The following is a 17,419-nucleotide window of genomic DNA, read 5'->3' as shown; positions in this document are numbered from 1 at the left end:
ATTGCAAATGGAGTGACATTTGCAATTTTACAGTCCTCCAGGACCATGCCAGAATCAATTGATTCTTGAAAGATCATGACCAATGCATCAGTTCTTCAACCACCTCTCTCAGGACTCTGGGATGGAGTCCATCTGGTCCAGGTGACTTACTCACCTTAAGACCTTTCAGTTTGCTTAGAATTTTTTCCTTTGTAATAGCAATGGCACTCACTCTTGTTCCCTGACACTCATGGACCTCTGGAATACAGTTAGTGCCTTCCACAGAAAAGACTGAAGCAAAGTACTTATTAAGTTAATCTGACATTTCTTTGTCCCCCATTACTACTTCACCAGCATAATTTTCTCTCACTTCCCTTTTATTCTTTACATAACTGAAAAAACTTTTAGTATTCTTCTTTATATTATTGGCTGGTTTGCCCTCATATTTCATCTTTTTCTTTGTTATAGCTTTTTTAGTTGCCTTTTGTTGAATTTTAAAATCTTTCCAATCATCCAACTTTCCACTCACTTTTGCAAACTTGTATGCATTTTTCTTGGCTTTTATGCAGTTCCTAACTTCCCTTGTCAGCCATGGTTACCTAACCCTGCCATTTGAGAACTACTTCTTCTGTGGGGCTTATCTATCTTGTGCCTTGTGATCTATCCCAGAAACTTCAGCCATCTTTGTTCTGCTGTCATCCCCGCCAGTATACCCTTCTAAACCACCTGGGCAAGTTCTTTTCTCATGCCTCTGGAATTCCCTTTATTCCATTGTGATACTGATACACATGACTTATGTTTCTCCCTGTTAATATGCAGTATGAATTCAATCATATTATGATCACTGCTCCCCTAAGGTTTCCTTTACATCAAGCTTCCTAAAAAGATCTAGGTTATTACATAATACACAATCTAAGATGGCCTGTCCCTTTGTAGGCTTCAGCACAAGTTGCTCTAAAAATCATCATGTAAGCACTACAACAAATTCCCACTCTTGTGATCCGACACCAACCTAATTTTCCCAAACCTCTTGCATTTTCAAGTCCCCCATTACAATTGTGACATTACCCTTCTTATGTGCCCCCCACCCCCCACACAGGAGTTATCTTTTCTCCAGTACAAGTTCTCAGGTGGATATCTGCAGGCTTCAGTTCAGTGATTTTGAAATGGCATTTAAACTTATTTTGTGGAATGACTGAAACAGGTGAGCCAATGTCCAATTCCATTTTAGTTAATTTGCTGTTCATTTCTGGTGTAAGCCATATTGCCTGTCTCTAATTTGTTTTCATATTTACATCACAGGGTGACCCAATCCTGAGACACTCTCAACATTAACAGATTTTTCATCAACAGCATGCAGATCCATGCTGTTTTTGAAACTGCAACTTGACATTTCATTCTTTTTCTCTTCCTTGCACTGTCCCTTTATTTTTGTCTGTCCAACATGCTTTTTGTATATATCCTACTTCGTTGCATTTTCTGCCAGTTTTGCCTTTAAGCCTGTATTGTTCTGGTGTATATGAGCCTCTGCCACAACGGTAATACAATTTGTTCGGCCAGACTGGCCTCTGTTTAGACTTTGCAGTTTTGTTCACTCACTGTCATTCCTGACTGCAACTCAATTGTCTCTCTGTCAGCTGTCTCCATCCATACAATGATTTCGACTGCTCTTCAAATGTGAATTGTGCTTCAGTTAGGAGCTGATTTTGAATACTTTCTTGTAAGATTCCACAAAGTAAACAATCTTTCAGTGCATCATGAAGCCCATCACTGAACAGACAATGCTCAGACAATTTCTTCAATTCAGCCATGTATGCTGAAATGGACACCCTTATCTTTTGATTTCACTTCTTATGCCTTTAGGTTTCTTATATCTAACGCGCTATGTAATCAACAATGGTTTTGGCTCTATTTGTTTTTGCATTACTTTCACAATATCAGCAAAGCTCATTTCAGCTGGTTTGGTTGGAGAAATCAAACTTCTAAGCAAACTGTATGCTGTTCCACCCATTGCACTCAGCAAATGAGTCACTCGTTTCTCATTGGCTATTCCATTTGCTTTAAGATATTGCACAATTGTTCCATATACAATACCCATTTATCTTCTGTGCAATCAAACATCCTTATCTTTCTGATGTAGCCAGTTATTTCTGCTCTTTTTAAAAATTTATGATTATTATCTCCCAGTAGTCATAGTTTATGAACCTGTGAATTTCGTCCATTTTCTTCCCTTTTTTAACTCGACTGTCTCACTCTTCCAAAGACACCATGTGCTGCACTATTTTTTTAGCTCAATCATTTTTCTCCACTTGTGAAGAAAACATGCTACGCATTTTTAAATCAAACATCTCGCTGCGCTTCAACAAGGAGGTAGTCATCTTGGGTTAATTTTAAATCATACTTGCTGGCACTGTTATGTTTTGTAACCCTAAAACATTAAAACTAATTGAAAGAAAAACATGGAGCCAGGGATAACGTGTCCTTAGTTCACTTTTATCTTCAGTGAGGCACACACTTAAGACACGATGTCATAACGACATGTGCCATTCACATACTTCTACATATAATTTGTAATGAATTACGTAAACAACAAAAACTGTGCAATCAAGCAATATATTTACAATATTATTCAAATATTATTGGAATATTAAATATACAACAGAGAGGATGGAAACTGACACCACACAAAAGCACGAAGACAGGTCTGGAACGCAGAAAAGTCTGCTTGATACAATACTGGCATTCACACAGTGGTTGCATGTTGAAGTAAGGAAAGACCAAACATTAAGGTAAGTTCACTTTCAGGAACCTGCATTATGTGCAACCAGGCATATGGTCAGGCTGTGGTGTCACTGTTTTGTTTTCAGCTACTCTAATCCACTGACTGACTGAAACTGCAGACATAAACTGTTGTCTGCAGGAAGGAACTGGGCTAGATTGTTGGGTGCCAGTCTAACTACTGACCACAGGGAGCAAAACGGCTGGCAATGGTCTTACCGGACAGGGATAGCCTCCCGATAAAACCACAGCTTGCAAAAGGCAGATATGTGCCCTGTGGCCACAATTTCCTGCTTTCTCTTCAGCTGTTGCCACAGGTTGTCTAAAATATCACCCTGCTTATCAGATTTGTGAGTGGCCCTCTTGTATGATAAGATGGACATTACAATCTAACTCAATATGATCTTGGACTTTATTGTTTACCTGCACTGCACTTTTTCAGTAGCTTTTACACTTTATTTTGCATTGTTATTGTTTTAACTTATTGTTGCTCAATGCACTGTGTAATGATTTGATCTGTATGAACAGTATGCAAGTCAAGCTTTTCACTGTATGTTGGTACATGTGTCAATAATACCAATAGCAAACTTTCAAACCAGCTGTTATAACACATAATAACTCTATGTAGATGACATCGAAGGTCAGAGTTTAACACTGCTGGGACCTGTATTAAACTCTGACCTTGGATGTCATCTACATAGTTATCATGTGGTCCCCTCCTCCTAAGTGTCAAAGCCGTGCAGAATAGCATGTTAGTCAGTAACTACAACTTGTCCCCAATGTGTGGGAATGTCATAGGATCTATGGGAAGCTTATGGGAATAAATGGGTGCATACTCTGTGTTTATGTCTCCAAAATTTTCATGAGATTATCCCGACTCGAGATGCAGCAGTACGTTCAATTATTCTGTGATTTGCCTGGTGGCCACTGATGGAGTAACAACTCTCTGCTGGTGCTCCTAACTTACTTACTTTTGTCTCCAACCTTTTGAAATACTACTGTTAGACGGATTATTTCATTACTATGACTGCCAAAGCAGCTTTGGAAGCTATTCAAAAGCTTACTGAAGAGTTTCAACAGCTCAGAAAAGAAATGTCGGCTGATTTGCAACAAATCAGCGTTGAAATTAAACAAATAGGTACAAAATTAGATAATATTCAAGCAACTCTAACCAAGCTTGATAAGAAGATAAAGGAACATGAAGCGGTTATTACTTTACTGGACAAGAGAATGGATGATTTGCAAAAGCTGTATGAAAAACAATCCAAGTCCAATGAAATACTGAGACAGAAGATTATTGATTTGGAAAACAGAAGTAGGAGAAACAAATTAGGAATCTTGGGACTTAAAGAGCAAACGGAAGGAGATAATCCTGAAGAATTCTTCACAAACCTTTTGATGGAATTATTCCCTGATATTATAAAGTCTCTGCCTTTGATTGATCATGCTCACAGATCACCTATCTACCGATCAACTTCAAAATCAAAACCAAGATCAGTCATTATACGTTTCCATGAATTTCAAGTAAAGGACCATCTGATTCGTGATGCCCATGGAAAATGTATGATTGACTACCAAGGTCAGACGATTCATATTGTTGAAGATTTTTCATCAGAAGTTACGACAGAATGTGTTAAGTTTAAAAAAGTTATGGCGGAGCTATACAGCCACAATTTTAAGCCTTCTCTTTGTTTTCCAGCTCGACTGAGAATCACAGTAGAAGATGGATCATTTAAATGGTTTTGTACGAAGGAGCAGGCGCTAGAATTTTTAGACTCAATTATTCTGTACCCAACATGATTCTAAATATTTTCAGTAGTTTAAATGACAGGAAGCAAATGCAATTGGCTCCTTCATCACAGATGCAGACAAAGAGTATCAGATTGTTACATTAATTAGCCCTGAATAGAAGAGCACTGGATGCCAAAATCACAACCCTCCATAGCCGGGCCAGGCAAGTATATGATGGAAAACTGAGCCCTAGAAAGCAGCAATATTAAAACAATAATCACGAGAACCTAATAAATTCACTGAATGAATAAAGTACATTGGAATGACAAGTATCAAATTATAAATAACATGGTAGAGCACAGGTACCAGGAAACCAAATGATTGACATGAGAGGGGGGCAACTGCAAATTAAATACTGAGTGGCCAACAGTGAATTCATGAATCCCCACACCAACAGGCAGAGCAATAAGTTACCAAGCTATTGGAGCAGTGTGTTAATAAAAAATTGTACAGCAATGGATGGATCGACACATCAAAGCTGAATGAAGCAACTGACAAAATCATAAACAAATAAACAACCTGGATACTGAGTAAGTGTAAATTAGTATCTTAAAATATTCATTTTTGATATGTAGGCGTGATTGGCAAGGCTGACATTTATTTGTGATCTGTTATTTCCCCCTTGGATTGAGAGACCCAAGAGGCATTTGGAGGAGATTGTTGAAGAGGCTCTTGTTAGAGTGAAATGTGATTATGAACATTTCTGTGCTATTTCAGACACACTAGGAATTCACCAGTTAGACTCTTTCATGTGCAACACTCACAACACGCTGGAGGAACTCAGCAGGTCGGGCAGCATCCGTGGAAACGATCAATCAACGTTTCGAGCCAGAACCCTTCCTCAGGACTGAAGAGGGAAGGGGCCCAGGACCTATAAAGAAGATGGGGGGAGGGTGGGAAGGAGAAAGCTGGTAGGTTCCAGGTGAAAAACCAGTAAGGGGAAAGATAAAGGGGTAGGAGAGGGGAGGCAGGAAGGTGATAGGCAGGAAAGGTGAAGAAAGAATAGGGGAAAACACAATGGGTAGTAGAAGGAGGTCGAACTATGAGGGAGGTGATAGGCAGCTGGGGGAAGAGGCAGAGTGAAATAGGGATAGGGGAAGGGAGGGGGAGGGAATTACCGGAAGTTGGAGAATTCTATGTTCATACCAAGGGGCTGCCTATCACCTCCCTCATAGTTCTGCCTCCTTCTACTACCCATTGTGTTTTCCCCAAGATACTCCCAGATTCCTGGCCAGATATATATGTGACTGTCTTGTTCTGACCTTCCCAATAAGTGGAACTCTTTTCTCCACCGAAGAAGCCCTTTCACAATCTTCAACACCTTATATCAAGCTTTCCTTTGGTCTTCCAGCCAAACTGGTTACTTCCTCAAAGGAAAGTCAAGAAAGGAAATGCCAACCCTACATAAAAAAAAGCATCCGACCATAAAACCTCGCTGATTCAACACTTCACCAACCACTCACTGCAGTAATCAGCTCTTCACATGGAATTCATGAGCCCATGACGAGTGGGGTAGGGAAAGGTAAGGACCAGCGCAATGGAGGGCCAGTTTTGGAGGAGTGCCTGGGCTGACATCAGGTAAACTGGACATCTGTCAAGTCTGGTGTATACCAGACAACAGAGTCAAATTGCATAATGTATCGTTAAAGGGAATGTAACTTTCACCAGCATTCTGCTGATATCACATTCCCACTGCAATCAGCTTAAAACAGTCAGTTCAACATTTCTACTCGTTTCACTTCTTTAATCTCTGCACATGATAGCTCCATAAATGGGAAAATTTCTCAAAATACATTTTGATAAATGCTTCCATTCAGTTACCGCGGAAGCACTAACACAGTAATGAATAAAACATTTTAAAGCTTGGTCAGATTGTGCTCACTGCTGTCAGTAGTCATGATTATCCACAGTATTAAGTTACACTCGTAGATGTAAAGTTCACTATTATTCCACAGAATCCTGATATACATTAGTCCTTGCACCAATGTTAACGACTTGATATTTCCAAGATGTGCAACATAGAACATCAAGACCTAAAGAACTTCTTCTTATGTTTCCCCACAACACAGAAGCAGGCTGTTTGGCCCATCAAGTCTGTTGGAAATAATTGGGAAAATGTTTAGCTCAGGTGGTTGATCTTCGGGTTGAGTTGTTCTCCAATCTGGGCAAGTCATTTGCAAATATTTTGTCACCATACGAGGAGTCATCGTCAATGCTCTATTACCTAATCTCAGCAACTACTGATCTCTGGGAATTTTCATGCACAACAGTCTCAAGAGTTTATAGAGAAAGATGCAAGAGACTTCAGAGGAGAAGGCCACTGGTTCAGGCTGACAGGAAGGCTACAATAACTCAAGTGACCACATGTTACAATAATGGTGTGCAGAGAGCATTTCTGAATGCACAACACGTTGAACCTTAAAGTGGATGTCTGACAGCAGCAGAAGATTATGAACTACTTAGTGGCTACTTTATCAGATACATGAGGTAACTACAAACACTGAAAAATACAAAGGGAAATGTTGAAATGTTGTCCTTTAAAATATTTTCCACTTTTAAAATGTTATGCTCCTCCGAGTGAAACAGCACCATTGCATTCAAGTTGGTCTGCAAGTAACCAACTGTTTGTCATCTATTTAATCTGATACCCTGTGCATCATCTTTTCCTCAACATACAATGCCCAACAGATGAAAACCCCTGGTGATAATTATGCCATGATTCTGTGATTTACCTGGAATGCACATCATTCAAATTTTAACAGAGTAAACAATATTTTTATTCTTGGGATATGGACACTCCTCAAGCATTATCTGGGTAATTTCACCACCTAGTTGACATACACAAGAAAATCACAGCCCCTCAAGTCTACCCTCCCAGTCAATACGAGCACAAGTTGTCTGTGCCAGGCCTCATTTCATCTTCTGTGCAGGTTCCTCATCACCCCAATTCGTGAACTAGGGTAATAATGAACTCAAGAGCCTGTCACTTTTCATATTGCACCCCAGAGTCAAAGCCACAGGGGCATTCTCATCAGTACCTTCCAAACACTTCCAATCAATAAGCAATAAGAATGGAAATCTATCAAGGGAGAACAAGAGAAAGAGAGAGAAAAACTATGACCAACCAATGCTAAGAAGTCCAGAAAAGGGAAATGTCGAACTGAAATACGTCTTCCTTTATGTGTAAACCAGGGAAATAGTACACTTCTTCAACAAATTATCACCTTTAAGTTCCTTTCCGATCAGCCACTTTGCCACAAGTTGGTTTATACTTGGAGAAATTGGAGTATGTCACAAGATAATAAAACAAATGTCTACAGATGTACTGTGGAGGGCAGTCTAACTGGCTGCATCACCATCTGGTATGGTGGGGACGTTGCATAGGATTGGGAAAAGCTGCAGGGGTTTGTAACTTAGTCAACTCCATCATGGGCACCAGCCTCCCCGGCATCGAGGACATCTTCAAAAGGCAATGCCTCAGAAAAGTGCCATCCGTCATTGCTACCATCAGTAAAAAGGTACAGGAGCCTGAAGGCACGCACTCAATGTTTTAGAAACAGCTTCCTCCCCTCTGCCATCAGATTTCTAAACAGACAATGAACCTATTCATGAATGCTGCCCTCGCTATTTTTATGCTCTTTTTGCACGATTTATTTAATTTTATATCTATATCTATAAATAAATAAACAGAGAAAGAGAGAGAGTGAGAGTGAGAGAGAGAGAGAGAGAGAGAGAGAGACCCCTATATATTATTGTAGTTTATAATATTTTTATGCATTACTCTGTACAGCTGCCACAGAGTGACTAACTTCACAACATCCGTCAGTAATATTAAAACTGATTCTAATTCGGTAAATGCCCAACAGAATGTTGCTATTTGGTATCTGATCCAGCATACTTCTTCACAACAAGAGATCACCAGGTTAACAAAGGAAATGATTCAATGACATTCTCAAAGTCTCCCTCAAGAAAGTGTAATACCCCCATCAATTTATGGAAAGCCCTGGCCACTGACAGCTCAAAATGGTGAAGGAACATTCAACCAGGCATTGAGGGCCTCAAGTCCATTTGTCAAGAGCATACAGAAAACAGAAGTAAATAGTATCAGGCATACACCACAAGATACCAAATCCCTGCTGCTGGCCAACCCCTCAGCATTTTCTGACCTATCTGGGGCAGAGTCAGTAGACTCAACATTGGTCTCCTTTGCACCCAAGAATGCAAAGAATGGTGATGAAATAAAAGAACCCTCAATCCCAAGAGTGATAGTAGTACAGGCATTTCTTCACAACTCCTCAAAAAGAATCAACTTAGGTTGCCAAAAATGAGATGACAGTGTGCAAACATCCCAGTCAAAATTGTAACCAGCAGGAACCACGCTACCACTCACCTCTGCTTTAGCCGAGAAGGTTTTTCCTGATTGTAGTCCTTATGGTTATTGAATTCTGCCTTGGTACTTTCTTTCTCTTTCTCTGACGTGGTTGTGGCCAGATGCCCATGTGCCGTCTTCATTAGAACCTCAAAATCAGAGTCTGCATCATAGTCCTCAATTTCATTTTTCTGAGGTAGTATGTTGGTGTTTGCCAGACCACCAATGGGCATTTTGGAGAACACCTCTGCACATTCAATGGGCATACTCAGTCGGTAGAATACAATGTCTGTGCTGCTGTTCTGAGAGCCAAAAGACCTTTGTATGACCTTCAAGCAGGGTGAGCTATCGACTGTGCCATCCATTCTCATCACCTGGTACAGATATGCAACAGGAGGATTCACAAATAAATCCTTGATTTTGACATTTAAATTCATAAAAGACAACATATAACAACAGTACACTTGGATTGATACATCTATCGATCAAAATAAGCCTCCTGTGGCAAACAATAATGGCATTTATTTACTCTGAATGACTACTAGACATTTTACTTGTAGGTTTACTTTCAAATACCAGGTCATAAATATTTGGACTGACATTTTATTTAAATAACCTTGGAACCTACATGGAACTGACTATAAAATATTTACCGCAACAGGACTTGCTGATGGCATTTGCGTGTACAGTCAGCTTCCCTCATGTGGTATTATTTTCATTTCATAACTCTATCACAGGATGTCAGCATGATTGGCAATATAAGAAGATATTGTCCATCTCAATTTGCTTTTAATAAAGTTGAAGTGAGTGTCTTTTTGAACTGCTGACTTTGACAGGAAGTTTCTAAAACGGTAAGGGGAAACCAGTTGGTTTAAAAAGAAAAAAAATGATTTCACTGGCTGGGGAACTCAGGATGAAAAAGCAGAAATCCACATATTAGATCTTGGTCATCCAAAAATGAGGTTTGTGGATACATCTACTGCACAGTGTGTAAGAATGGCAAATGAAAGTTGACGTCAGGTCAATTATTGACTTTATATTAAGTTCAGTTGATAGCCTTTTGTGAACTAAGTGCTGAGGATTTTTATGGCATAAGTAGGAATATGGAGTTAGATGGACAGATCCATCAAAATTGCATGGAATGATGGACCAGGTTTGAGAAACTAAGCAGATGCTCCTTCTTCTCTGTTCTTAAGAATTAGGACATTAATCACTTGCTACAGAACATCCAGCCTCTTAACTGTTTATGTAACAAGAAAACCAATATTGCTTTTACTGTTAAATTATTCGCCACTATTGACCTGCTGGCTATCCATGATGGGGATTCAGAGATAGTAATGGAATTGAATGAACAGGAGCTGTTCTGGAAAGTCTCGTCTGGCACTAGTTGCAGGTGTGGCCTTGCCTCATCGCCTCTGCTATTTATATGACAGTAAATTCTGTCATTTCCTAATATCGAGTGAAATGAATGAATGAGCGACAGCTGGCTTCGAGGCGACTTGTGGGAGCAGACTGAGATGGATTCTCGTTCTGCACTTCTCACTGGCCTCTGTCCTTTCTGTGATGAGGCCTCCTCCTGATAACTCTGTAATTATCTCTCTCCTCTGGACAACTGGATGTGACAGAACTGCAGTGCTTTGACTTGACCCTGCAGTTGTGGGATAGCTTCGCTCTTCAGTATCCAGTCAGCCTTGAACTTCAAAATTCTTTTTTAAACACCTGCTGGTGTTCACTTCAGCACCGTTCATTGTAGCAGGTTCAGTGGTGATGTTCGAGTGAGGTGTGGCAGAATACTGATGCTGCTGAAAGCTCAGATTTCTTCCCAGATACACAATTTTCAGCTGCTGTTAATGTTAGAGCTATTTAGCTTGTGGCTTATTACAGGGCAAAATGGAGGACATCTTGAGGGAAAAGCCATAGTGACATCTCCATAAGGACTGAACCCTGGTTACTTCTGTCAATGTGGTAATGAACTGTTGAATATTCAACAGTTACTCTGGTGAGGACAAGATCATGAAGGTATTTTTCTCCCCCTCATGGTTGGTTTTCATACTAGTAGTCACACAAACCTTCCCTGACAACTGGATCTTTCAGGACTGACCTACTTCAGGCTACTGAGTCACCCTTGACAGTACCTTTCTACTGCCTGTTACACTGCTGGCATGTAGGGCAGCAATAAAGATCCTCCATCTCTGGTGGTGTTCAGGGCTTCCTTCATCGTGTCAGTAGCTTGGTTTTCACTACTGTCAGATATGCAAGTTCCGGGAGGACACTCAGGAATACCGTTACATTCAGGTGTGGAAGGATTCTTCATTGCTGTTTTCATAACAGTTCTGCTTTCACCAGTCAGAGTGTTAGCCCCCAAGCTGAACCTTCGAACCTGGAGGACTGGTGGGCCACTCTTAGTCTAGCCTCTGCCCTTTGACCAGTTTGGTATGGGTGACTGAACAAAAAGTCCCGATTTTAGCGAACATAACTGTCCGGGTCTTTGAAGCGCACAAGCCTCCAAACCCTACTAAAATGCTGTGGTCCTCTTGGAGTACTGTTAACAGTGGCCAAGGAATATTACATTCCAGGCCCTTGCTATGCTAAATGTTTCTTCCAGGTTTGCTTCAGAATTGTGAAATATTGCTTCATTGGTTGAGAGAAGACAGTGTACAAAGGTTTCTTCGGCTCTAACCTAAAGGTGTAAGAATTATTTGACTCCTGAGTCAATGTTAATAACTCTAAGTACCAATTCTGATTGGTGAGTCTCTGCTAACAAAGGGAAAAGATAGCCACATAGAAGGCTGGCAGTTTGGATGGTAATGTGAATCTTCAAGAATGTTGTTTGGATTGGCCTCAGTGAGGACTGGCTTTGAGGCTGTGGACTCACTTTCATGAACTTCAGCTCTGAATGTTATTGTTTGCACAATTTGTATTTTTCCTGCACACTGGGTGTTTGATGGTCTTTTTTTTAATGGGCCTTCATGAGTTTCTTTGTTTTGTGGCTACGTATGAAGAAAAGAATCCCAAGGTTGTATATAGTATACATACTTTTATAATAAATGTACTTTGTGTTAGGAGGATTCTATAGAGCAACCCAACCTAGATAATTCGGTTGATACGAACTGGTTCGTCCAGTTTTACTGATTTTTCATATAATGTCTTGCTTGGGCATTTCAGGGAAAGGTTTAGAGTCAAAAACAGTGCTATGGATCTGCAGTCACAAAGAGGATAAGAGGTTTTCTTCTTTAAGGAACAACTGTTAAACAATAGAAACCCCATGGCAATCTGCTCTCGGGTCAAAAATGTACACCTAATTAGAAGCAGTACTTCAGTTTATTACTGAAACCTAACAACTACCTTTTAACTAATTCAGACACTGTAAAATTAATTAAAGTTGGACATGCTAACAGATAATAGGAAAATTCCCACTGGTTCACTCATAACAGGTTCCTAGAATCATAGAAAATTTACAGCCCTAAAGGAGGTCATTTGACTCATCCAAACATTTCCCACTTTATAACACAAGTTTTATAGCCCTGTACATTCAAGGACGCATGCAAGTTCTGTGTAAGGGGATTGAAATTTTCTGCCTTCTATCACCTGCTAAGATAGTCAGGTCTGGTACCCAGCTATTCTCTGGGTGAAAAGGATCTCTTTTGTGCAATAGATTCACTCTAGAAAGTAATACTCCTGCTCTACAATCCTTATACCAATTACTTTAAATCCTTGCACCCTTGTATTGGACCCCTTTGCTTTTGGAAAATAGACCTTGCTATTAACTTTACTGAGGCCATTATCAGTTCATATACCTCAGCTATGTTGTTTTTCAGTCTGTGGATTCAATTACACTACTGTGTAGGATAAGAGCGATCGTTGCCACAGACGGCTGTGTAAGCCAATACATTGAGTATATTTAAAGCAGAGGGTAATAGGTTCTTGGTTAGTCAGGGTGTCAAAGGTTACAGTGAGAAGGGAAGCCAAGATGGAATGGCAGAGCAGACTCAATCAACCAAGTGCCTAATTCTGCTCCTGTTTTATGGTCTTATATTCAAACATTGATTCAGCAATCTGGCATTCACTTTCAGAAACTACATCAGGTGATAATACCACTTCCCATGCAGCCACCTCTTTAGGATCACTGAATTATTGCAAGCTGTTAGGAGAATCACCTGCACAATGGGAAGGAGTCAGGCAGGAGATCCAAAAACTGAGCTGCGTAGTACTTCTAAAGTGTCGCCATTTTATTCAAAGCCAACGAGTATCAATGTGAGAGGCACCTTGCCACTGGGTTACATACACACAACTTTACTGAACCAGCTAACATTCATCCTAACTCTTCCCCATTCCTCGATAATTCTGCATTTCCTCATTAACCCCTACCTCGATGTGTTCGTGGTTTGCGGGCACAGAGATGAACTGGGGCTGCCTCTTGCTAAACCATATCGTGATGTCCCTGTTCATGTTCACTGCAAAGGGCTCATATCCTTCCTGCAGACCACAGATGGTGAAATACTTAAGCGTAGCGACGTCATTGCCAAAGTTCATCCTGCCAACTTGAGAGAGCCCTAAGCTGCACACTGGAATAAACCCTGCAAAGCAAAAGGAAGAAAATAACATGGCAGCAATATATTATAGCAGCCTTGAAAATAATACATGGTGAAGAAAGGACACAATTACAAGGCGACAGTTGGAACAGCGTGGAAATGGCACATCAACTGCTAAGAAAAAATTACTCCAATTTTTCAATTTCATTAACATTAGTGGTAATGGAGCCCAGGGCCATTGTAGAACAGATCCTGTATTATTGACCAACATCAAAACCCTTCCTTTTTGTTTACAACAGCTTACGAGATTAAAAACAGGAGCAAAACTAGGCCACACAGTTTCTTCAGCTTCCTAGGCAACACACAAACACAAGGCCAGGCAGCATCTTTGGAAAAGAGTAAAGAGTCAGCGTTCTGGGCCGAGACCCTTCACTTCATCTCCATTTCAGTAAGATTCTGGCTGATCTCTTCACAATTTATATATTCTCTGATCTTTTGTCTCCCACCCAGATAACTACAGCATCACAATATGACTAAAAGGTATGGATTCGTGCAGCTGCTACTGCCATAACCTTATGTACAAATTGTGAACAATTCCTATGCTCAAATGTCTTTGGATATTTCTCACGGCACTTAATTACAGCTTGATTGAAGATGTCCGCCTCGGTGGCTGTGATTCAGCAGCTCCATAATTATACTTGTGGAGTTGTGAGTTGACCTTGCTCTGTCATTCAAGGTCAGTTAATTTAATTTTGGTAATGCTCCCAGCAGATTCTATGAACAGGGCTGGGTCAGCAATAAAGCTGCCTTTAGCATAGACCACAACAGGACAAAAGAACTCTATTTTCAGAATGATCACTGGAGACCAACGACATACACTTTAAGGTCTCCACATGCCTCCCTTGAAGCACTCAAAATTAACGGGCATTGAACCTCTCCCAGTCACAGGAAAAGAGAGAAAATGCATCTAGTTCAGGTTCACTGCACCATCTCAACTTACGAGGGATAATTGATAAGTTTGTGGCCTAAGGTAGAAGGAGTCAATTTTAGAAAACCTAGCACATTTATTTTTCAACATAGTCCCCTCCTACACTTACACACTTAGTCCAGCAGTCGTGGAGCATACGGATCTTGGACCTCCAGAAAGTGTCCACGGCAGGGGTGATTGATGAGTTCATGGCCTAAGGTAGAAGGAGATGAGATATACAGCTCTCATTACATGTACATGCAGTTCAACTCTTTGAGTGATATTGCAGAAAGTTTGAAGTTAATAATGCATCTCCTTCTACCTTAGGCCACGAACTTATCAATCACCTCCGATGAGTTATTAACTTCAAACTTTCTGCATCATCACTCAAAGAGTTGAACTGCATGTAACGATTAGTTGTGAGGGGATAATGGTATTGAATGCTGAGCTGTAGTTGATAAAGAGCATCCTGATGTATGCATCTTTGCTGTCCAAATGTTCTCGGATTGAGAGAGAGCCAATGAGATGGCATCTGTAATCCAAGTCGCTTCTCATGCAGGAGTTGATATGTTTCATAACCAAACTCTCAAAACACTTCATCACTGCCGATGTAAATGCTACTGGATGACAGTCATTGAGGCAAATTACCACGTTCTTCTTAGGCACCAGTATAATTGAAGCCTGTTTGAAGCAGGTGGGTATCTCAGACTGCCGAAGTGAGACGTTAAAGATCTCAGTGAACACTCCAGCTAATTGAATCAGCACCGGTTCTTAGTACTCAGCCACATACCCCATCTGGGCCAAACGCTTCTCCTGGGTTGAACTTCCTGAGGCCTGCTTGCACGTCAGCCTCAGAGAGTAAAATCAGAGGATTGTTGGGGGATGTGGGAGTTGGTGATAGTTCTTCTATGTTTTGACGGTCAAAGTGAGCATTGAGGAATTGAGCTCAACTGGAAGCAAAGCTCTGCTGTCATTAGATTTAACTTTATACTGTAAGAGGTGATAATCTTCAAGCCCCGATACAACTGTTGAGCATCCTTCATTGATTTAGGTTTAGTCCAGAATTGCCACATCACCAGTAACAGGGCTTTCTGTTGACTGTACCTGGACCTCTTGTAACTTTCTTGCTCAACAGACTTGAATGCTTTTAACCCGGCCCTCATCAAATTGCGGATCTCATGGTTCATCCAGGACTTCTGGTTGCGGAAGACTCTGAATGATTTTGTGGGGACACACTCACCTACAATTGTTTTAATAAGGTCCATGTCAACCATGGTGTTCTCATTCAGATCCACAGATAAGTCCTCAAACATGGTCCAGTCCATGGACTCAAAGAAATACTATAGTCACTCGTCTGCCTGCTGTAACCACCTCTTTGTTGTCCTAATCTCTGGAGCTTTGCTCTTTAGCCTCTGCCTGCAAACAGGTAGGACAGGGGCCATAAGTGATCACATTCACCAAAATGCAGTTTGGGTATAACAGCGGTCAACCCCATCAGCGAACTGCTCGTTAGCGGAGGAGCTGGAGGAGTTGGGCTTGGCACGGACTGTGCTGCTGCCTACAACAGAGAGGCGTTGGCGTCAGTGTGCAAAGGTGGCTTTCAGTCAAACAGTGAGTGATTGTCTTAGTAATTTTCTTGTGATTGCAAGGCCCTGGTGGACATTGGTAATGTGGAATGCTGCAGGTCTGGTTCACTGGTTTGTTGGCAGGAATAACAGCGGGGGGGAGCTGTGTGACCTTGGTTGTAGCAAGGACCAGGCCACATGCCACAGAGTCACCTGTCTGCAGACCCAAGGTGAGAGGCGTCGGAGTCGGTGCCCGGAGGCAGTGTGGCGCGACATCCATATTGGTGTCAGAGCTGCACTCCAGTGCTTGCTCAGTGGAAGACAAACAGGATTGCGTTCGTCTGCAGACTGCTGCGGGCTTGCTTTTTACTGACGACATTCATGGACTCAGGGACTTGAACTTACTTTTTGCGTGAATGTATGTATACTGCTATCTTATATGTGCCTTGTGCTGCGCATGACTGTCTGTACTGTGTTTGTACCTTGGCCTCGGAGGAATGCTTTACTCATGATAATCCATCCACCCACCCTCGCAGTCACACATTCACCAAATTGCCATCAGGGAGGCGGTACGCATCCATCACCACCCTCCCAGCACTGACTCCGGTGCCTCTCTCCTGGGGGCTGCAAACGGGCTCCTCCAGCTCCTCATCTCTGAAGCTTCTTTCCTGCAGCTATCCAGCTTCTCAACACACCTCACTTAGGTGTAATAGCCTAACTGTCCCTGCACAACATCTGTTAAATGAGTCTTTCCTGCTCTCCCTGTCCTGTCGATAGTTATTTAGTCATATGTCATATGACTAAATATAATCATAAGTTCACATTTATTTAAGTTTACTTATTGACCTTTGTGCTAATTGTTGATTGCTCATGGTGTTTGCATTATTGTTTTGTAAATTGTTGGTTGGTATTGCGTTGTCTGTCATGGTATTGTCCTTTGTTTTATGCTTGGCACTGAACCACAATCAACTCTGGTATGTTTCACATACTGGCAATAAAGTGATTCTGGTTCTGACAATTAAACTTGAACTTGAAATATTGTAAAATTTCACAGCAGTGAAATGGGCCGTTTGGCCCATCCAGTCTAAACATTTGATCTCCAGTCCTCCTTGACTTTACCATTCTAGCCTTCCAATATATCAAATATTACCACTATAATAAACAGCTATAAAAAACACGGAGCTCATTGGTAAACAAAAACTTTAAATTTTCTCAGTCCTCCTAGGTCACCTCAACAGTTCCACAATTCCAGGTTCTGAAAATCAAGAGGTTTTTTTCATTAATTGATTGATATTTTTCTGGTGTATATTGACAACGTAGCCATGTTCATATACGGCTCGTTACAAGGATTTGGCAGGGCAAATAATACTTTGCTTTTGAATAATTCATTTCTTTCATACTGCACAATGTCAATCTGACGGTCATCGCTAAAACTTCA

General features: G+C 41.0%; 1 protein-coding gene across 1 annotated transcript in view; it reads right to left on the bottom strand.

Moving 5' to 3' along the window:
- Nucleotides 1–17,419, bottom strand: part of ryr2a (ryanodine receptor 2a (cardiac)) — an 801,439-nt gene that overhangs the window by 322,987 nt on the left and 461,033 nt on the right. Inside the window, exons 28-29 of the mRNA XM_063055593.1 lie at nt 13,286–13,494; nt 8,939–9,291 (exon numbers count right to left, since the gene is read on the bottom strand). Of these exons, the coding sequence (XP_062911663.1) occupies nt 8,939–9,291; nt 13,286–13,494 (562 nt within the window). The remainder of the gene's footprint in view (nt 1–8,938; nt 9,292–13,285; nt 13,495–17,419) is intronic.

The sequence above is a fragment of the Mobula hypostoma genome, chromosome 8 (assembly GCF_963921235.1).
Source record: "Mobula hypostoma chromosome 8, sMobHyp1.1, whole genome shotgun sequence".
NCBI classification, from domain to species: domain Eukaryota; kingdom Metazoa; phylum Chordata; class Chondrichthyes; order Myliobatiformes; family Myliobatidae; genus Mobula; species Mobula hypostoma.
The sequence above is the reverse complement of the archived record's forward strand: the minus strand, read 5'-3'. Positions and strand labels throughout refer to the sequence as shown.